We start from the raw sequence: 17,101 nt of genomic DNA, 5'->3' as shown, positions 1-17,101 counted from the left end.
AGCAGGGAGGATGGAGAGAGGGAGAGAGCAGGGAGGATGGAGAGAGGGAGAGAGCAGGGAGGATGGAGAGAGGGAGAGAGCAGGGAGGATGGAGAGAGGGAGAGAGCAGGGAGGATGGAGAGAGGGAGAGAGCAGGGAGGATGGAGAGAGGGAGAGAGCAGGGAGGATAGAGAGAGGGAGAGAGAGGGAGAAAGCAGGGAGGATAGAGAGAGGGAGAAAGCAGGGAGGATAGAGAGAGGGAGAAAGCAGGGAGGATAGAGAGAGGGGAGAAAGCAGGGAGGATAGAGAGAGGGAGAGACCAGGGAGAGAGGGAGAAAGCAGGGAGGATAGAGAGTGGGAGAGAGCAGGGAGGATAGAGACCAGGGAGGATAGAGAGTGGGAGAGAGCAGGGAGGATAGAGAGTGGGAGAGAGCAGGGAGGATAGAGAGAGGGAGAGAGCAGGGAGGATAGAGAGAGGGAGAGAGCAGGGAGGATAGAGAGAGGGAGAGAGCAGGGAGGATGGAGAGAGGGAGAGAGCAGGGAGGATGGAGAGAGGGAGAGAGCAGGGAGGATGGAGAGAGCAGGGAGGATGGAGAGAGGGAGAGAGCAGGGAGGATGGAGAGAGGGAGAGAGAGAGAGAGAGAGCAGGGAGGATAGAGAGAGGGAGAAAGCAGGGAGGATAGAGAGAGGGAGAAAGCAGGGAGGATAGAGAGAGGGGGAGAAAGCAGGGAGGATAGAGAGAGGGAGAGACCAGGAGAGAGGGAGAAAGCAGGGAGGATAGAGAGAGGGGGAGAGAGCAGGGAGGATAGAGAGTGGGAGAGAGCAGGGAGGATAGCGAGAGGGAGAGAGCAGGGAGGATAGAGACCAGGGAGGATAGAGAGAGGGAGAGAGCAGGGAGGATAGAGAGTGGGAGAGAGCAGGGAGGATAGAGAGAGGGAGAGAGCAGGGAGGATAGAGAGAGGGAGAGAGCAGGGAGGATAGAGAGAGGGAGAGAGCAGGGAGGATAGAGAGTGGGAGAGAGCAGGGAGGATAGAGAGAGGGAGAGAGCAAGGAGGATAGAGACCAGGGAGGATAGAGAGAGGGAGAGATCAGGGAGGATAGAGAGAAGGAGAGAGCAGGGAGGATAGAGAGCAGGGAGGATAGAGAGCAGGGAGGATAGAGAGAGGGAGAGAGCAGGGAGGATAGAGAGGGAGAGAGCAGGGAGGATAGAGAGAGGGAGAGAGCAGGGAGGATAGAGAGAGGGAGAGAGCAGGGAGGATAGAGAGGGGGAGAGAGCAGGGAGGATAGAGAGCAGGGAGGATAGAGAGAGGGAGAGAGCAGGGAGGATGGAGAGAGGGAGAGAGCAGGGAGGATGGAGAGAGGGAGAGAGCAGGGAGGATGGAGAGAGGGAGAGAGCAGGGAGGATAGAGAGAGGGAGAGAGCAGGGAGGATAGAGAGAGGAGAGAGCAGGGAGGATAGAGAGAGCAGGGAGGATAGAGAGAGGGAGAGAGCAGGGAGGATAGAGAGAGGGAGAGAGCAGGGAAGATAGAGAGAGGGAGATAGCAGGGAGGATAGAGAGAGGGAGAGAGCAGGGAGGATAGAGAGGGAGAGAGCAGGGAGGATAGAGAGGGAGAGAGCAGGGAGGATAGAGAGGGAGAGAGCAGGGAGGATAGAGAGGGAGAGAGCAGGGAGGAGAGAGAGCAGGGAGGATAGAGAGAGGGAGAGAGCAGGGAGGATAGAGAGGGGGAGAGAGCAGGGAGGATAGAGAGAGGGAGAGAGCAGGGAGGATGGAGAGAGGGAGAGAGCAGGGAGGATGGAGAGAGGGAGAGAGCAGGGAGGATGGAGAGAGGGAGAGAGCAGGGAGGATGGAGAGAGGGAGAGAGCAGGGAGGATGGAGAGAGGGAGAGAGCAGGGAGGATGGAGAGAGGGAGAGAGCAGGGAGGATGGAGAGAGGGAGAGAGCAGGGAGGATGGAGAGAGGGAGAGAGCAGGGAGGATAGAGAGAGGGAGAGAGAGGGAGAAAGCAGGGAGGATAGAGAGAGGGAGAAAGCAGGGAGGATAGAGAGAGGGAGAAAGCAGGGAGGATAGAGAGAGGGGGAGAAAGCAGGGAGGATAGAGAGAGGGAGAGACCAGGGAGAGAGGGAGAAAGCAGGGAGGATAGAGAGTGGGAGAGAGCAGGGAGGATAGAGACCAGGGAGGATAGAGAGTGGGAGAGAGCAGGGAGGATAGAGAGTGGGAGAGAGCAGGGAGGATAGAGAGAGGGAGAGAGCAGGGAGGATAGAGAGAGGGAGAGAGCAGGGAGGATAGAGAGAGGGAGAGAGCAGGGAGGATGGAGAGAGGGAGAGAGCAGGGAGGATGGAGAGAGGGAGAGAGCAGGGAGGATGGAGAGAGCAGGGAGGATGGAGAGAGGGAGAGAGCAGGGAGGATGGAGAGAGGGAGAGAGAGAGAGAGAGAGCAGGGAGGATAGAGAGAGGGAGAAAGCAGGGAGGATAGAGAGAGGGAGAAAGCAGGGAGGATAGAGAGAGGGGGAGAAAGCAGGGAGGATAGAGAGAGGGAGAGACCAGGGAGAGAGGGAGAAAGCAGGGAGGATAGAGAGAGGGGGAGAGAGCAGGGAGGATAGAGAGTGGGAGAGAGCAGGGAGGATAGCGAGAGGGAGAGAGCAGGGAGGATAGAGACCAGGGAGGATAGAGAGAGGGAGAGAGCAGGGAGGATAGAGAGTGGGAGAAAGCAGGGAGGATAGAGAGAGGGAGAGAGCAGGGAGGATAGAGAGAGGGAGAGAGCAGGGAGGATAGAGAGAGGGAGAGAGCAGGGAGGATAGAGAGTGGGAGAGAGCAGGGAGGATAGAGAGAGGGAGAGAGCAAGGAGGATAGAGACCAGGGAGGATAGAGAGAGGGAGAGATCAGGGAGGATAGAGAGAAGGAGAGAGCAGGGAGGATAGAGAGCAGGGAGGATAGAGAGCAGGGAGGATAGAGAGAGGGAGAGAGCAGGGAGGATAGAGAGGGAGAGAGCAGGGAGGATAGAGAGAGGGAGAGAGCAGGGAGGATAGAGAGAGGGAGAGAGCAGGGAGGATAGAGAGGGGGAGAGAGCAGGGAGGATAGAGAGCAGGGAGGATAGAGAGAGGGAGAGAGCAGGGAGGATGGAGAGAGGGAGAGAGCAGGGAGGATGGAGAGAGGGAGAGAGCAGGGAGGATGGAGAGAGGGAGAGAGCAGGGAGGATAGAGAGAGGGAGAGAGCAGGGAGGATAGAGAGAGGAGAGAGCAGGGAGGATAGAGAGAGCAGGGAGGATAGAGAGAGGGAGAGAGCAGGGAGGATAGAGAGAGGGAGAGAGCAGGGAAGATAGAGAGAGGGAGATAGCAGGGAGGATAGAGAGAGGGAGAGAGCAGGGAGGATAGAGAGAGGGAGAGGGCAGGGAGGATAGAGAGGGAGGGAGCAGGGAGGATGGAGAGAGGGAGAGAGCAGGGAGGATGGAGAGAGGGAGAGAGCAGGGAGGATGGAGAGAGGGAGAGAGCAGGGAGGATGGAGAGAGGGAGAGAGCAGGGAGGATGGAGAGAGGGAGAGAGCAGGGAGGATGGAGAGAGGGAGAGAGCAGGGAGGATGGAGAGAGGGAGAGAGCAGGGAGGATGGAGAGAGGGAGAGAGCAGGGAGGATGGAGAGAGGGAGAGAGCAGGGAGGATAGAGAGAGGGAGAGAGAGGGAGAAAGCAGGGAGGATAGAGAGAGGGAGAAAGCAGGGAGGATAGAGAGAGGGAGAAAGCAGGGAGGATAGAGAGAGGGGGAGAAAGCAGGGAGGATAGAGAGAGGGAGAGACCAGGGAGAGAGGGAGAAAGCAGGGAGGATAGAGAGTGGGAGAGAGCAGGGAGGATAGAGACCAGGGAGGATAGAGAGTGGGAGAGAGCAGGGAGGATAGAGAGTGGGAGAGAGCAGGGAGGATAGAGAGAGGGAGAGAGCAGGGAGGATAGAGAGAGGGAGAGAGCAGGGAGGATAGAGAGAGGGAGAGAGCAGGGAGGATGGAGAGAGGGAGAGAGCAGGGAGGATGGAGAGAGGGAGAGAGCAGGGAGGATGGAGAGAGCAGGGAGGATGGAGAGAGGGAGAGAGCAGGGAGGATGGAGAGAGGGAGAGAGAGAGAGAGAGAGCAGGGAGGATAGAGAGAGGGAGAAAGCAGGGAGGATAGAGAGAGGGAGAAAGCAGGGAGGATAGAGAGAGGGGGAGAAAGCAGGGAGGATAGAGAGAGGGAGAGACCAGGGAGAGAGGGAGAAAGCAGGGAGGATAGAGAGAGGGGGAGAGAGCAGGGAGGATAGAGAGTGGGAGAGAGCAGGGAGGATAGCGAGAGGGAGAGAGCAGGGAGGATAGAGACCAGGGAGGATAGAGAGAGGGAGAGAGCAGGGAGGATAGAGAGTGGGAGAGAGCAGGGAGGATAGAGAGAGGGAGAGAGCAGGGAGGATAGAGAGAGGGAGAGAGCAGGGAGGATAGAGAGAGGGAGAGAGCAGGGAGGATAGAGAGTGGGAGAGAGCAGGGAGGATAGAGAGAGGGAGAGAGCAAGGAGGATAGAGACCAGGGAGGATAGAGAGAGGGAGAGATCAGGGAGGATAGAGAGAAGGAGAGAGCAGGGAGGATAGAGAGCAGGGAGGATAGAGAGCAGGGAGGATAGAGAGAGGGAGAGAGCAGGGAGGATAGAGAGGGAGAGAGCAGGGAGGATAGAGAGAGGGAGAGAGCAGGGAGGATAGAGAGAGGGAGAGAGCAGGGAGGATAGAGAGGGGGAGAGAGCAGGGAGGATAGAGAGCAGGGAGGATAGAGAGAGGGAGAGAGCAGGGAGGATGGAGAGAGGGAGAGAGCAGGGAGGATGGAGAGAGGGAGAGAGCAGGGAGGATGGAGAGAGGGAGAGAGCAGGGAGGATAGAGAGAGGGAGAGAGCAGGGAGGATAGAGAGAGGAGAGAGCAGGGAGGATAGAGAGAGCAGGGAGGATAGAGAGAGGGAGAGAGCAGGGAGGATAGAGAGAGGGAGAGAGCAGGGAAGATAGAGAGAGGGAGATAGCAGGGAGGATAGAGAGAGGGAGAGAGCAGGGAGGATAGAGAGAGGGAGAGGGCAGGGAGGATAGAGAGGGAGGGAGCAGGGAGGAGAGAGAGCAGGGAGGATAGAGAGAGGGAGAGAGCAGGGAGGATAGAGAGAGGGAGAGAGCAGGGAGGATGGAGAGAGGGAGAGAGCAGGGAGGATGGAGAGAGGGAGAGAGCAGGGAGGATGGAGAGAGGGAGAGAGCAGGGAGGATGGAGAGAGCAGGGAGGATGGAGAGAGGGAGAGAGCAGGGAGGATGGAGAGAGGGAGAGAGCAGGGAGGATGGAGAGAGGGAGAGAGCAGGGAGGATGGAGAGAGGGAGAGAGCAGGGAGGATGGAGAGAGGGAGAGAGCAGGGAGGATAGAGAGAGAGAGAGCAGGGAGGATAGAGAGAGGGAGAAAGCAGGGAAGATAGAGAGAGGGAGAAAGCAGGGAGGATAGAGAGAGGGAGAAAGCAGGGAGGATAGAGAGAGGGGGAGAAAGCAGGGAGGATAGAGAGAGGGAGAGACCAGGGAGAGAGGGAGAAAGCAGGGAGGATAGAGAGTGGGAGAGAGCAGGGAGGATAGAGACCAGGGAGGATAGAGAGAGGGAGAGAGCAGGGAGGATAGAGAGTGGGAGAGAGCAGCGAGGATAGAGAGAGGGAGAGAGCAGGGAGGATAGAGAGAGGGAGAGAGCAGGGAGGATAGAGAGAGGGAGAGAGCAGGGAGGATGGAGAGAGGGAGAGAGCAGGGAGGATGGAGAGAGGGAGAGAGCAGGGAGGATAGAGAGAGAGAGAGAGAGCAGGGAGGATAGATAGAGGGAGAAAGCAGGGAAGATAGAGAGAGGGAGAAAGCAGGGAGGATAGAGAGAGGGAGAAAGCAGGGAGGATAGAGAGAGGGGGAGAAAGCAGGGAGGATAGAGAGAGGGAGAGACCAGGGAGAGAGGGAGAAAGCAGGGAGGATAGAGAGTGGGAGAGAGCAGGGAGGATAGAGACCAGGGAGGATAGAGAGAGGGAGAGAGCAGGGAGGATAGAGAGTGGGAGAGAGCAGCGAGGATAGAGAGAGGGAGAGAGCAGGGAGGATAGAGAGAGGGAGAGAGCAGGGAGGATAGAGAGAGGGAGAGAGCAGGGAGGATGGAGAGAGGGAGAGAGCAGGGAGGATGGAGAGAGGGAGAGAGCAGGGAGGATGGAGAGAGGGAGAGAGCAGGGAGGATGGAGAGAGCAGGGAGGATGGAGAGAGGGAGAGAGCAGGGAGGATGGAGAGAGGGAGAGAGAGAGAGAGAGCAGGGAGGATAGAGAGAGGGAGAAAGCAGGGAGGATAGAGAGAGGGAGAAAGCAGGGAGGATAGAGAGAGGGGGAGAAAGCAGGGAGGATAGAGAGAGGGAGAGACCAGGGAGAGAGGGAGAAAGCAGGGAGGATAGAGAGAGGAGGAGAGAGCAGGGAGGATAGAGAGTGGGAGAGAGCAGGGAGGATAGAGAGAGGGAGAGAGCAGGGAGGATAGAGAGAGGGAGAGAGCAGGGAGGATGATGAGAGGGAGAGAGCAGGGAGGATGGAGAGAGGGAGAGAGCAGGGAGGATGGAGAGAGGGAGAGAGCAGGGAGGATGGAGAGAGCAGGGAGGATGGAGAGAGGGAGAGAGCAGGGAGGATGGAGAGAGGGAGAGAGAGAGAGAGAGCAGGGAGGATAGAGAGAGGGAGAAAGCAGGGAGGATAGAGAGAGGGAGAAAGCAGGGAGGATAGAGAGAGGGGGAGAAAGCAGGGAGGATAGAGAGAGGGAGAGACCAGGGAGAGAGGGAGAAAGCAGGGAGGATAGAGAGAGGGGGAGAGCAGGGAGGATAGAGACCAGGGAGGATAGAGAGAGGGAGAGAGCAGGGAGGATAGAGAGTGGGAGAGAGCAGGGAGGATAGAGAGAGGGAGAGAGCAGGGAGGATAGAGAGAGGGAGAGAGCAGGGAGGATAGAGAGTGGGAGAGAGCAGGGAGGATAGAGAGAGGGAGAGAGCAGGGAGGATAGAGAGAGGGAGAGAGCAGGGAGGATAGAGACCAGGGAGGATAGAGAGAGGGAGAGAGCAGGGAGGATAGAGAGTGGGAGAGAGCAGGGAGGATAGAGAGAGGGAGAGAGCAGGGAGGATAGAGAGAGGGAGAGAGCAGGGAGGATAGAGAGTGGGAGAGAGCAGGGAGGATAGAGAGAGGGAGAGAGCAGGGAGGATAGAGACCAGGGAGGATAGAGAGAGGGAGAGATCAGGGAGGATAGAGAGAAGGAGAGAGCAGGGAGGATAGAGATCAGGGAGGATAGAGAGAGGGAGAGAGCAGGGAGGATAGAGAGGGAGAGAGCAGGGAGGATAGAGAGGGAGAGAGCAGGGAGGAGAGAGAGCAGGGAGGATAGAGAGAGGGAGAGAGCAGGGAGGATAGAGAGGGGGAGAGAGCAGGGAGGATAGAGAGCAGGGAGGATAGAGAGAGGGAGAGAGCAGGGAGGATGGAGAGAGGGAGAGAGCAGGGAGGATGGAGAGAGGGAGAGAGCAGGGAGGATAGAGAGAGGGAGAGAGCAGGGAGGATAGAGAGAGGAGAGAGCAGGGAGGATAGAGAGAGGGAGAGAGCAGGGAGGATAGAGAGAGGGAGAGAGCAGGGAGGATAGAGAGAGGGAGAGAGCAGGGAGGATAGAGAGAGGGAGAGAGCAGGGAGGATAGAGAGAGGGAGAGAGCAGGGAGGATAGAGAGAGGGAGAGAGCAGGGATGATGGAGAGAGGGAGAGAGCAGGGAGGATGGAGAGAGGGAGAGAGCAGGGAGGATGGAGAGAGGGAGAGAGCAGGGAGGATGGAGAGCGGGAGAGAGCAGGGAGGATAGAGAGAGGGAGAGAGAGCAGGGAGGATAGAGAGAGGGAGAAAGCAGGGAGGATAGAGAGAGGGAGAAAGCAGGGAGGATAGAGAGAGGGGGAGAAAGCAGGGAGGATAGATAGAGGGAGAGACCAGGGAGAGAGGGAGAAAGCAGGGAGGATAGAGAGAGGGGGAGAGAGCAGGGAGGATAGAGAGTGGGAGAGAGCAGGGAGGATAGCGAGAGGGAGAGAGCAGGGAGGATAGAGACCAGGGAGGATAGAGAGAGTGAGAGAGCAGGGAGGATAGAGAGTGGGAGAGAGCAGGGAGGATAGAGAGAGGGAGAGAGCAGGGAGGATAGAGAGAGGGAGAGAGCAGGGAGGATAGAGACCAGGGAGGATAGAGAGAGGGAGAGAGCAGGGAGGATAGAGAGAGGGAGAGAGCAGGGAGGATAGAGGGAGGGTAGAGATCAGGGAGGGTAGAGAGCAGGGAGGGTAGAGAGCAGGGAGGGTAGAGAGCAGGGAGGGTAGAGAGCAGGGAGGGTAGAGAGAGGGAGAGAGCAGGGAGGATAGTGAGAGGGAGAGAGCAGGGAGGATAGAGAGAGGGAGAGAGCAGGGAGGATAGAGAGCAGGGAGGATAGAGAGAGGGAGAGAGCAGGGAGGATAGAGAGTGGGAGAGAGCAGGGAGGATAGAGAGTGGGAGAGAGCAGGGAGGATAGAGAGAGGGAGAGAGCAGGGAGGATAAAGAGAGGGAGAGAGCAGGGAGGATAAAGAGAGGGAGAGAGCAGGGAGGATAGAGACAGGGAGAGAGCAGGGAGGATGGAGAGAGGGAGAGAGCAGGGAGGATATAGAGAGGGAGAGAGCAGGGAGGATAGAGACCAGGGAGGATTGAGAGAGGGAGAGAGCAGGGAGGATAGAGAGTGGGAGAGAGCAGGGAGGATAGAGAGAGGGAGAGAGCAGGGAGGATAGCGACCAGGGAGGATAGAGAGAGGGAGAGAGCAGGGAGGATAAAGAGAGGGAGAGAGCAGGGAGGATAGAGAGAGGGAGAGAGCAGGGATGATAGAGAGAGGGAGAGAGCAGGGAGGATAAAGAGAGGGAGAGAGCAGGGAGGATAGAGAGAGGGAGAGAGCAGGGATGATAGAGAGAGGGAGAGAGCAGGGAGGATAGAGAGCAGGGAGGGTAGAGAGCAGGGAGGATAGAGAGCAAGGAGGATAGAGAGCAGGGAGGATAGAGAGCAGGGAGGATAGAGAGAGGGAGAGAGCAGGGAGGATAGTGAGAGGGTGAGAGCAGGGAGGATAGAGAGCAGGGAGGATCGAGAGAGGGAGAGAGCAGGGAGGATAGAGAGAGGGAGAGAGCAGGGAGGATAGAGAGAGGGAGAGAGCAGGGAGGATAGAGAGAGGGAATGGAGGATAGAAAACAGGCACATTTAAAGGCGGCTGGTTTGGGCCTGTTATGTCTGATTGTGCTTTTCCTCCATTTTGGCTTTGGTCCAGTCTGGGAACATAGCCCAGAGAGAAGGGGGGAGGGAGGGAGAGCGATGTGTGTATGAAGGGCAGGGTGCCCAGTTTACCAGCATGAAGGAAACAATATGGTTCCAGTTTCCTCTGCTCAGCCACTCTTATGCTGTGTGTGTGTGTGTGTGTTTGTTTGCTGTGCGTTTGTGTGAATATGTGTGGTGCGTGTGTCTGGCCTGTCTGTGCTCCAGATGCGTAGAAACACTATTGTGTAGAGACACATTTAAAGGAGACATTTCTGTGGATTTCCTGCTAGCAGAATGGAAGCTCCACACTCAATTCAGTTCAATTCAAAGGGGCTTTATTGGCCTGGGAAACGTCTCTCTCTCCATCACTCGCTCTCCTCTCCGCTCTTTAGCACAGTATGGAATCTCTACTTCTATCTCAGCTGCAATGCAGGCCTGAATATGGTGGAAATTAGCAGGAAGCAGCTCAAACAAAAACAGTGTTTCTGTCAATGAGCAAAATGTGCGTATGTCTCATCCAATTTTTGCATTCAGGCCAATTCTTTCTTGCTGACATTGTCTTGTGAACCCCTCTGATTTTGCCTTAGTTTCATTGTCATATCAAATAGCTTGTTAAATGGTGTCTTGTAAAATCCCCCCTCTCTCTTTCTCCTTCCTCTTCTCCATCTGTTAAGTCAATGAGCTTTATTGCCATCTTCATTCAGTATCTTACATTGCCCAAGCGCGATCACATAACTCTTTCTCTCTCTCCTCTCTCCTCTCTGTCTCTCTCGCTCTGTCTCTCTCTCTCTCTCTCTCTCTCCTCTGTCTCTCTCTCTCTCTCTCTCCTCTGTCTCTCTCTCTCTCCTCTGTCTCCCTCTCTCTCCTCTGTCTCTCTCTCTCTCCTCTGTCTCTCTCTCTCTCCTCTGTCTCTCTCTCTCTCCTCTCTGTCTCTCTCTCTCTCTCTCTCTCTCTCTCTCTCTCTCAGGTAAGAGGAGGTATAAGCGTCATGAGGTGGAACAGATCCACGGTGAGGTCAGGAGGATGTGTTCTCTCAACAACGTGCTCAACAGTCAGAGGAGTTTTGAGCATGTGCAGAAGATCCTGCGTGTGAAGCGTCTCCAGCGCCAGGCCAAGACTGGCAACAACGTCGTCAAGAGGCGACCTGGTCGCCCCCGGAAACACCCTATTGATGAATCTGAACCCAACAATTATGGGAGGGACGAAGGAAGGGGCTTCGGGATGCCGGTGCTGGAGAGATGTGTTGACCTACCGGGTAGGCGGAGCTTAAGACCAAGTCCCGTCCCCCAGCCTCTGGAGTTTTCCAATCACGACTCTATCTCAGTGGCCATTGAGACAGTGGTGCACCGAGCACGCTCTCTGGCTCCCCAACCGGTCAGAGGAAGGAAATGCAGGGGGAGGCGCAGGAGAGAGGAGGGAGGGGATATGGCCTTCCACTAGCCAATCAGACGGCAGGACAGTTGCAGATACAGATTAGCTCTGGCCTATCAGAGAGCTGGTGAGAGGAGCCATCACTGGCCAAATGCTGCGTTCATAACCAAGTGGGAAGGTAGTATTTACCACATACGACTGGAAAAAATCCACATGAACGCCTCTCCAACAGGTAATTACTAGTGGGAAACGGGACTATCATCCCTGAGCTCTGACTTCAACCACATGCTGACCTCTGACGTCACCTAATAAGGAAATGACCTCGATAACAGCATTTTCGGCAGATAAATGCAACAACAAAACATTATTTATAAAAAGCTATCTATTAATATGGTTTTTGAACACTATCATTTGTTTACAAGCATGATAGCGGTACTTTTAGTTTATGGTTAACGAAGCTTGTTGGCCATTAGCCAATCAGCGTTTCTCAACGAGTTCAAAGCATGTGAATGCATCCAATTACCACTTCACAACTGGGTAATTACCACCTTCCCACTTGGTGATGAACATAGCAATAGCAGCCAAACAGACAGCAATGCTGGGACCACCTCTGTGCACTTTGACCTATTGACCTGTCTGTTTCTCTTCTATGATTGGATGTAAGGAGAGTGACTGCAGTAGGTCTCTATGAAGGAACATTAGGAGAGGAGTAGTGTTGCACTCTGAATGAGAGTGCCGCTGAGGACGGACAGTGACTCTTATCATACATGTATGTGATACAATGATGCGTACGGTCGTATAATATGATACTGTATGGTACTTTATCCTACAATATCTGATATATATGGCACTCTTTGATAAGGTACTGTATGATACTATGGTACTATACGGTATGAAATACTATGGTACTTTATGATACTCTTTATCTGAATGTGGCATTAGCCATGTCTTTACCAGCAGATTGGGGGTGGTGATTGGTTAATATGATACTGTGCAGCTCTGATGATTTTTGCCTTCTCTAATGAAGCTAGTTAAAGACCACCTTACTTACCCCTCTCACCCTTTATCCCTCACCCTTCAGACCCACAGGATCTAAGACCAGTAACTCACCCTACCCACTAACCCCTGTCCTCACCCCTAGCCCTTCTCCACCTGCCCTGTCCTGGGCAGAGGTACTTTAAAGGCAATATGTTGGACTGAGCTTCTCTGGCTGTAGGTCTCTACAGCTATGGTCTGGCTGTAGGTCTCTACAGCTATGGTCTGGCTGTAGGTCTCTACAGCTATGGTCTGGCTGTAGGTCTCTACAGCTATGGTCTGGCTGTAGGTCTCTACAGCTATGGTCTGGCTGTAGGTCTCTACAGCTATGGTCTGGCTGTAGGTCTCTACAGCTATGGTCTGGCTGTAGGTCTCTACAGCTATGGTCTGGCTGTAGGTCTCTACAGCTATGGTCTGGCTGTAGGTCTCTACAGCTATGGTCTAACTGTACATAGGAACATACTCCACTTTCACCCACCTTTTACTCCTGGGAATACAGCCCCTCTACATGTACTGGCTTATATCATATAGAAGTGTTGTACAATAGACCATAAACGTTGGGATTGTTGTTTTATAACCAAAAATAGACCTGGATGTGACTCAAGACCTGTTTGTTTTCAGACTGAAAGAACCACATGTATTCATTCATTTATTTTGTGTATGAGAAGGCCATCACATACATGGGAATATCAGGCGTGTTTGACGAAACCTTGGTTTTAATGCACTATATAAACATTCACTTACATTTAATCAAAGTCAGCACTTACATGCTTGTTCTAGCCTTATGTTTTGGCATTGACTTCAATGGTGAATATCCATTCAGAAACGTGCATTAATTTAATCAATTTGAATATGCAGGACACTCAGCCAATGGCGTCAAACCTAAGCCCAAGCCTGAGACTTGATTGGACAGTGAAGCTGGAGGAGGGCTAATGATCAGCATTTGTAGTGAGTGTGTGGTACTCTGATGATTCTGTCTGAGTAATGGTAGAAAAATAACATAACACAAAATTAAGTATTGGAATAGGAAAAACAAAGTCTCAAAAATATGTGTGTTTCACAGACTTGTCAGGTGTGGGGTTGTCGGCATTATCAATCTGCAGCTAAACACACTAGCTAGCAATCATCTCTTCAGTATTTCAGAAAATACCAGTGGGTCAGTATTTCATTGGGACCTGTGTCTAATGTAAACTTGGGAAGCCTCTCCTCTCTCTGTGAGGGTATTGTCAGCTCCAGCAGTTCTGCACGTGCCTTATGTTTGTTTCTTAAACCATCACATCTCATTTTGGGGGAATTCAAAATGGCGGAGAAGTTACTGAGATTGAAACCACGTACTTATGATTGTGCATTTATGACACGTGTGTCTTAGCCACCACAACACGGGCACTACCTGTGTCCCTTTGCAGCCATACGTACAACAGGCCTGATTCCATTTCAGTTCCAAGCCCCTTGTGCTCACCCTGGCTCTTTGGAGTGAACAGATGTGAAAAGGCTTGGTTGAGCACTATGGGAAAGAAAGGTGGATCCATCACCATGTTGCATACACTATTACACACATCCAGTCCTTTCATGTCTGAGCGCTGCCAGGAAAAGGGGCCCTGAACTTAAATGGAACCAGGCCCCGGGCTGTGGACAGGCTGTGCCAGGGGAGTTGTATTGGGAGCCATGCTGTCTTATGTAGTTGTTTGCTATGCATCAGGTCTGGCCTGGGCTGTCTGAGGAATCCACCCTTCCACAAAGACAAATAAGTGTCTTATTTACCCAATAAAACATGAAGTCATGTAACCAGAAGTGTGAATAATATCAGTAATAATTTGTAAAGTGTTGTGCAGAAAGTGACTATCATTTCATGTCAACTTTAGTGACTGCAGCTCCCTGCAGTGCTGCCTTAATCAGAAGTGAAGCTCCAGTACTGAAGTGTTTGTCTGTTGTAAATAGTGTCTGTTCTGTTGTGTTCTGCCTGCATGGATACAATCTGGGCTCAGTTATGTACGCTGGGATAGCCTAAACCTAAACCCATCTTAGACCACATTTTACATTAGAACCAGCAAGACCCCATAAGTCAGTCTATCCATCCATCAATTAGAACATTCATAGCAAGGTTGAGATCCCAGGGCCTGTGTTAGTGACTCTCATTGCACTTCAGCCAAGACCATGAACCCTCATTGGCTAGCAGCTATACTCCCCTGAGCCAATGGGTACCTAGTGCAGCAGTGTGTGTGGGACGTGCTCAGAGGGCATTACCAAAAATACACCTGTCCTTGTCAGTGTGTGTGTCAGCTCACACACTGCGCAGAGACTGAGCCTGAACTGGATCTCCTAACCAAACTACACCTTTCACAGGAGGCCTGGATCTCTCTAAACCTGTCTAGGGTCTGAGTGTGGTCTAGTTGTAGTCTAGGTTTGGTCTAAGGGGTCTAGATGTAGTCTAGGTTTTGTCTAAGGGGTCTAGGTTTGGTCTAAGGGGTCTAGATGTAGTCTAGGTTTGGTCTAAGGGGTCTAGATGTAGTCTAGGTTTGGTCTAAGGGGTCTAGAGGTAGTCTAGGTTTGGTCTAAGGGGTCTAGATGTAGTCTAGGTTTGGTCTAAGGGCTCTAGATGTAGTCTAGGTTTGGTCTAAGGGGTCTAGATGTGGTCTAGGTTTGGTCTAAGGGGTCTAGATGTAGTCTAGGTTTGGTCTAAGGGGTCTATATGTGGCCTAGGTTTGGTCTAAGGGGTCTAGATGTGGTCTAGGTGTGGTTTAAGTGGTCTATAGACTTCAGGCTTGGATGCTCAATATTCCATGGTCGGTCTCTGATGTTTGAGTTAAAGCCACTAGGATCTGTCTGTTTCTCTCTCTACCAGCCGATGTTCCGGTGCCTTCTACAGCTGACTCCTGATCCTCTGCTTTAACTCTACATGAGACCCACCGCGTGGTCCAGTACGGTCCCGTACGGTCAAGTTGGGTTTTACGGTCCTTGTTATGTACTGGATGCTGTATTCACTCTGATCCAACTGTATGACTGGTATGACTCCAGGTAGAAGTTTACCCAACCCTAAATCCCAATCTTCATCATCAGGGGGATGAAGGAACATCTGGTTCTGGATCAGTGGTTAGGGAAGACTTCTACCTCTACACTGAGACCAGTCTGACCGGTCCAATACAGCCACTGGAGCAGAATCATACCGCATGCGTCTCAAATCACACCCTACGTAGTGTACTACAGAACCTGTTCAAAAGCAGTGCACTATATGGAGAATATGGAGTCATTTGAGAAGCAGCCACAGTCTCTACTAATATGTGTAGTCATTAACATATATGTTATGTTTCCAAGCTTTAATGTTGTTCAACGCTGAACATGCAGATGAAGCATCGATGAGGAAACCAATAAATGTACTTTGCAAGAGCACAAAATTAGCTCTTAACTGTGTTGGCATAATTTAGTTTGTATACATTGTGTATTTGAACCTTTTTACTAGAGTGGGTTTTCCTTAATTTGCATGCTCGACTTGATTGTATGCATAAAGATTTTAGACAAGCGGAGAAGTTGACTTTCAGTTGCATTTGGAGCAAGACTTGTACATTGTTTGATATGTTTGTTTTTGTAATGGATTTTTAATTCATAAAGCATTTTTGTACATTGTATGAATATTAAAAATGGCAAATATTTGACATATAGAAATAAGTAAATACTTAGATGCTCATGCATATGCATATATCCTTAGTATGTATGTGTAAATGTACACATATTTTGTATTTGCCTTCGCTCATATACAGATATGTCATATGCAGATATACATGCAATATGCTGTATATGTATAGCCATGTCTGCTGGCATGCATCTGGTCATGTTTACCTATCATGATCTTGTAGTTTTTATTTTCATTTTGTTCTCTTTTCTCTGAGGAAAAGCTTGTTCTTTTGCTACCGTTTTCCTGGCTGGCCGCATTGGGCACTTATTAAGATGAAATTGAACTTGTTCATGTTATTCATTGTGTGAAATAATAAATGAGTTTATTGAAAGCTGATGATGTCATTGATGTGTTTTTGTTTTTCAACCTTTCCTTGAGGTGACCTTCCACGTGGAGACAAGCTTTATCCCAATTGGCATCCTATTTCTTATATAGTGCACTACTTTTGACCATTGCTCTGGTCAAAAGTAGTGCACTATATAGGGAATAGGGTGCCATTTGGGACCCCTACATGCTGTAACCTTTATCTAGGAGAATGGAACATTCTTCAGAAAGCTTAATGCCATACAGGAAAGTGTTATTATGCGCCAGATTATACAACCAATAGTTCTGGTCCCGGATGCTGATTGGCTGAAAATGTGTTCCAGTTGTGATTTACTTTGTGATAAACACACCCTACCCCTACTGTCCACTTCTGCCCCCTTTACGTGTCTCCCCCTGTGTGTGTGTAAGTTAGATGGCTGCAGTAAGCTGTGCAATGCTGCAAAGCCCCAGTATCATGTTTTTACTAAGAAGCATCTTATCACGTCCTCTTACATTTACACACACGTTTTCGCACACATTGTTACATTCTCACACGCTCTTCTAGCTTCCAGTGCATCATACACATGCACATATACACACACTCAGACACTCTTACATGTTACACACACACACACACACACATTGTCCTCACTATTAGCGTAACCTACAGAGTATACCCTCTACTGTCTCTCTCTCTCTGTTAGCTCATCAGGAGCTGTGCAGGGTGGGCTGGGCTGCAGGCCACTCTATGATTGGTGTAGGCTGAGAGGGAAGTGCCTTACCATTGGCAGCTGCCACCTTGTAACATTCTCCTGTTTCCATGGTTGCAGTGTGAACTGCCCAAATGTGTCTCTGTGAGTTTGGTGTAGTGCTGATGGAAATGTTGGCACCAGTGTTGTTGCGCTTAAATCATTCCTATTTGATGGAACTCGGAACTGCAGTGGTGTAACACTTAAATCACTCCCCTCAGGAGCCCATGTGTGACTGCTCACCATGCTGGCACTGGTCAGCAGTACACTCCTCTTTAGGCTACCCTAGGGGGCAGGAACCTTAAGCATTTTAAACATAAAACCTTCACCCTAACCCCAGATAAAGAACACATATAGCTCACCAACTGTTTATCATTCATTTTTCCCCATAGTGATTTCTAGCATCTATTGACCACAACTCTCTCCACAGATCTACCTATATGAAAGGTTACACAGTGAAAGGACAGATGTACTAAACATTTAAGTAAAGGTCAAAACACTATAATAATATGCTCCATCACCACAGACTGTTGATGTCTGGTCACTATGGAAGGTAGGCCTGCTCTCTAGCACGCTGCATCCCATGGGACCTGGTCAATGGCACCCTATGGGACCTGGTCAAAAGGGTGCCATTTGGTCCAGACTGGACTCCCTAAAAACATGCCACTTCGCCCGAAGTGATTTTCGTAGCAGGTTAGTATAGCATTTCCCT

General features: G+C 51.7%; 1 protein-coding gene across 1 annotated transcript in view; it reads left to right on the top strand.

The window, feature by feature from the left end:
• The window catches only part of LOC311119762 (SET-binding protein-like), a gene marked incomplete at its 5' end in the record, with an annotated part of 27,505 nt that extends 11,834 nt beyond the window's left edge, over positions 1-15,671 (top strand). The window contains one exon of the mRNA XM_084194419.1: positions 10,229-15,671. Within this exon, the coding sequence (XP_084050545.1) occupies positions 10,229-10,701 (473 nt within the window). The remainder of the gene's footprint in view (positions 1-10,228) is intronic.
• Between the last annotated feature and the right edge of the window lie 1,430 nt (positions 15,672-17,101).

This window comes from Coregonus lavaretus (genome assembly GCF_964263955.1).
Source record: "Coregonus lavaretus genome assembly, contig: HAP1_SCAFFOLD_5371, whole genome shotgun sequence".
Lineage (NCBI taxonomy): Eukaryota > Metazoa > Chordata > Actinopteri > Salmoniformes > Salmonidae > Coregonus > Coregonus lavaretus.
The sequence above is the reverse complement of the archived record's forward strand: the minus strand, read 5'-3'. Positions and strand labels throughout refer to the sequence as shown.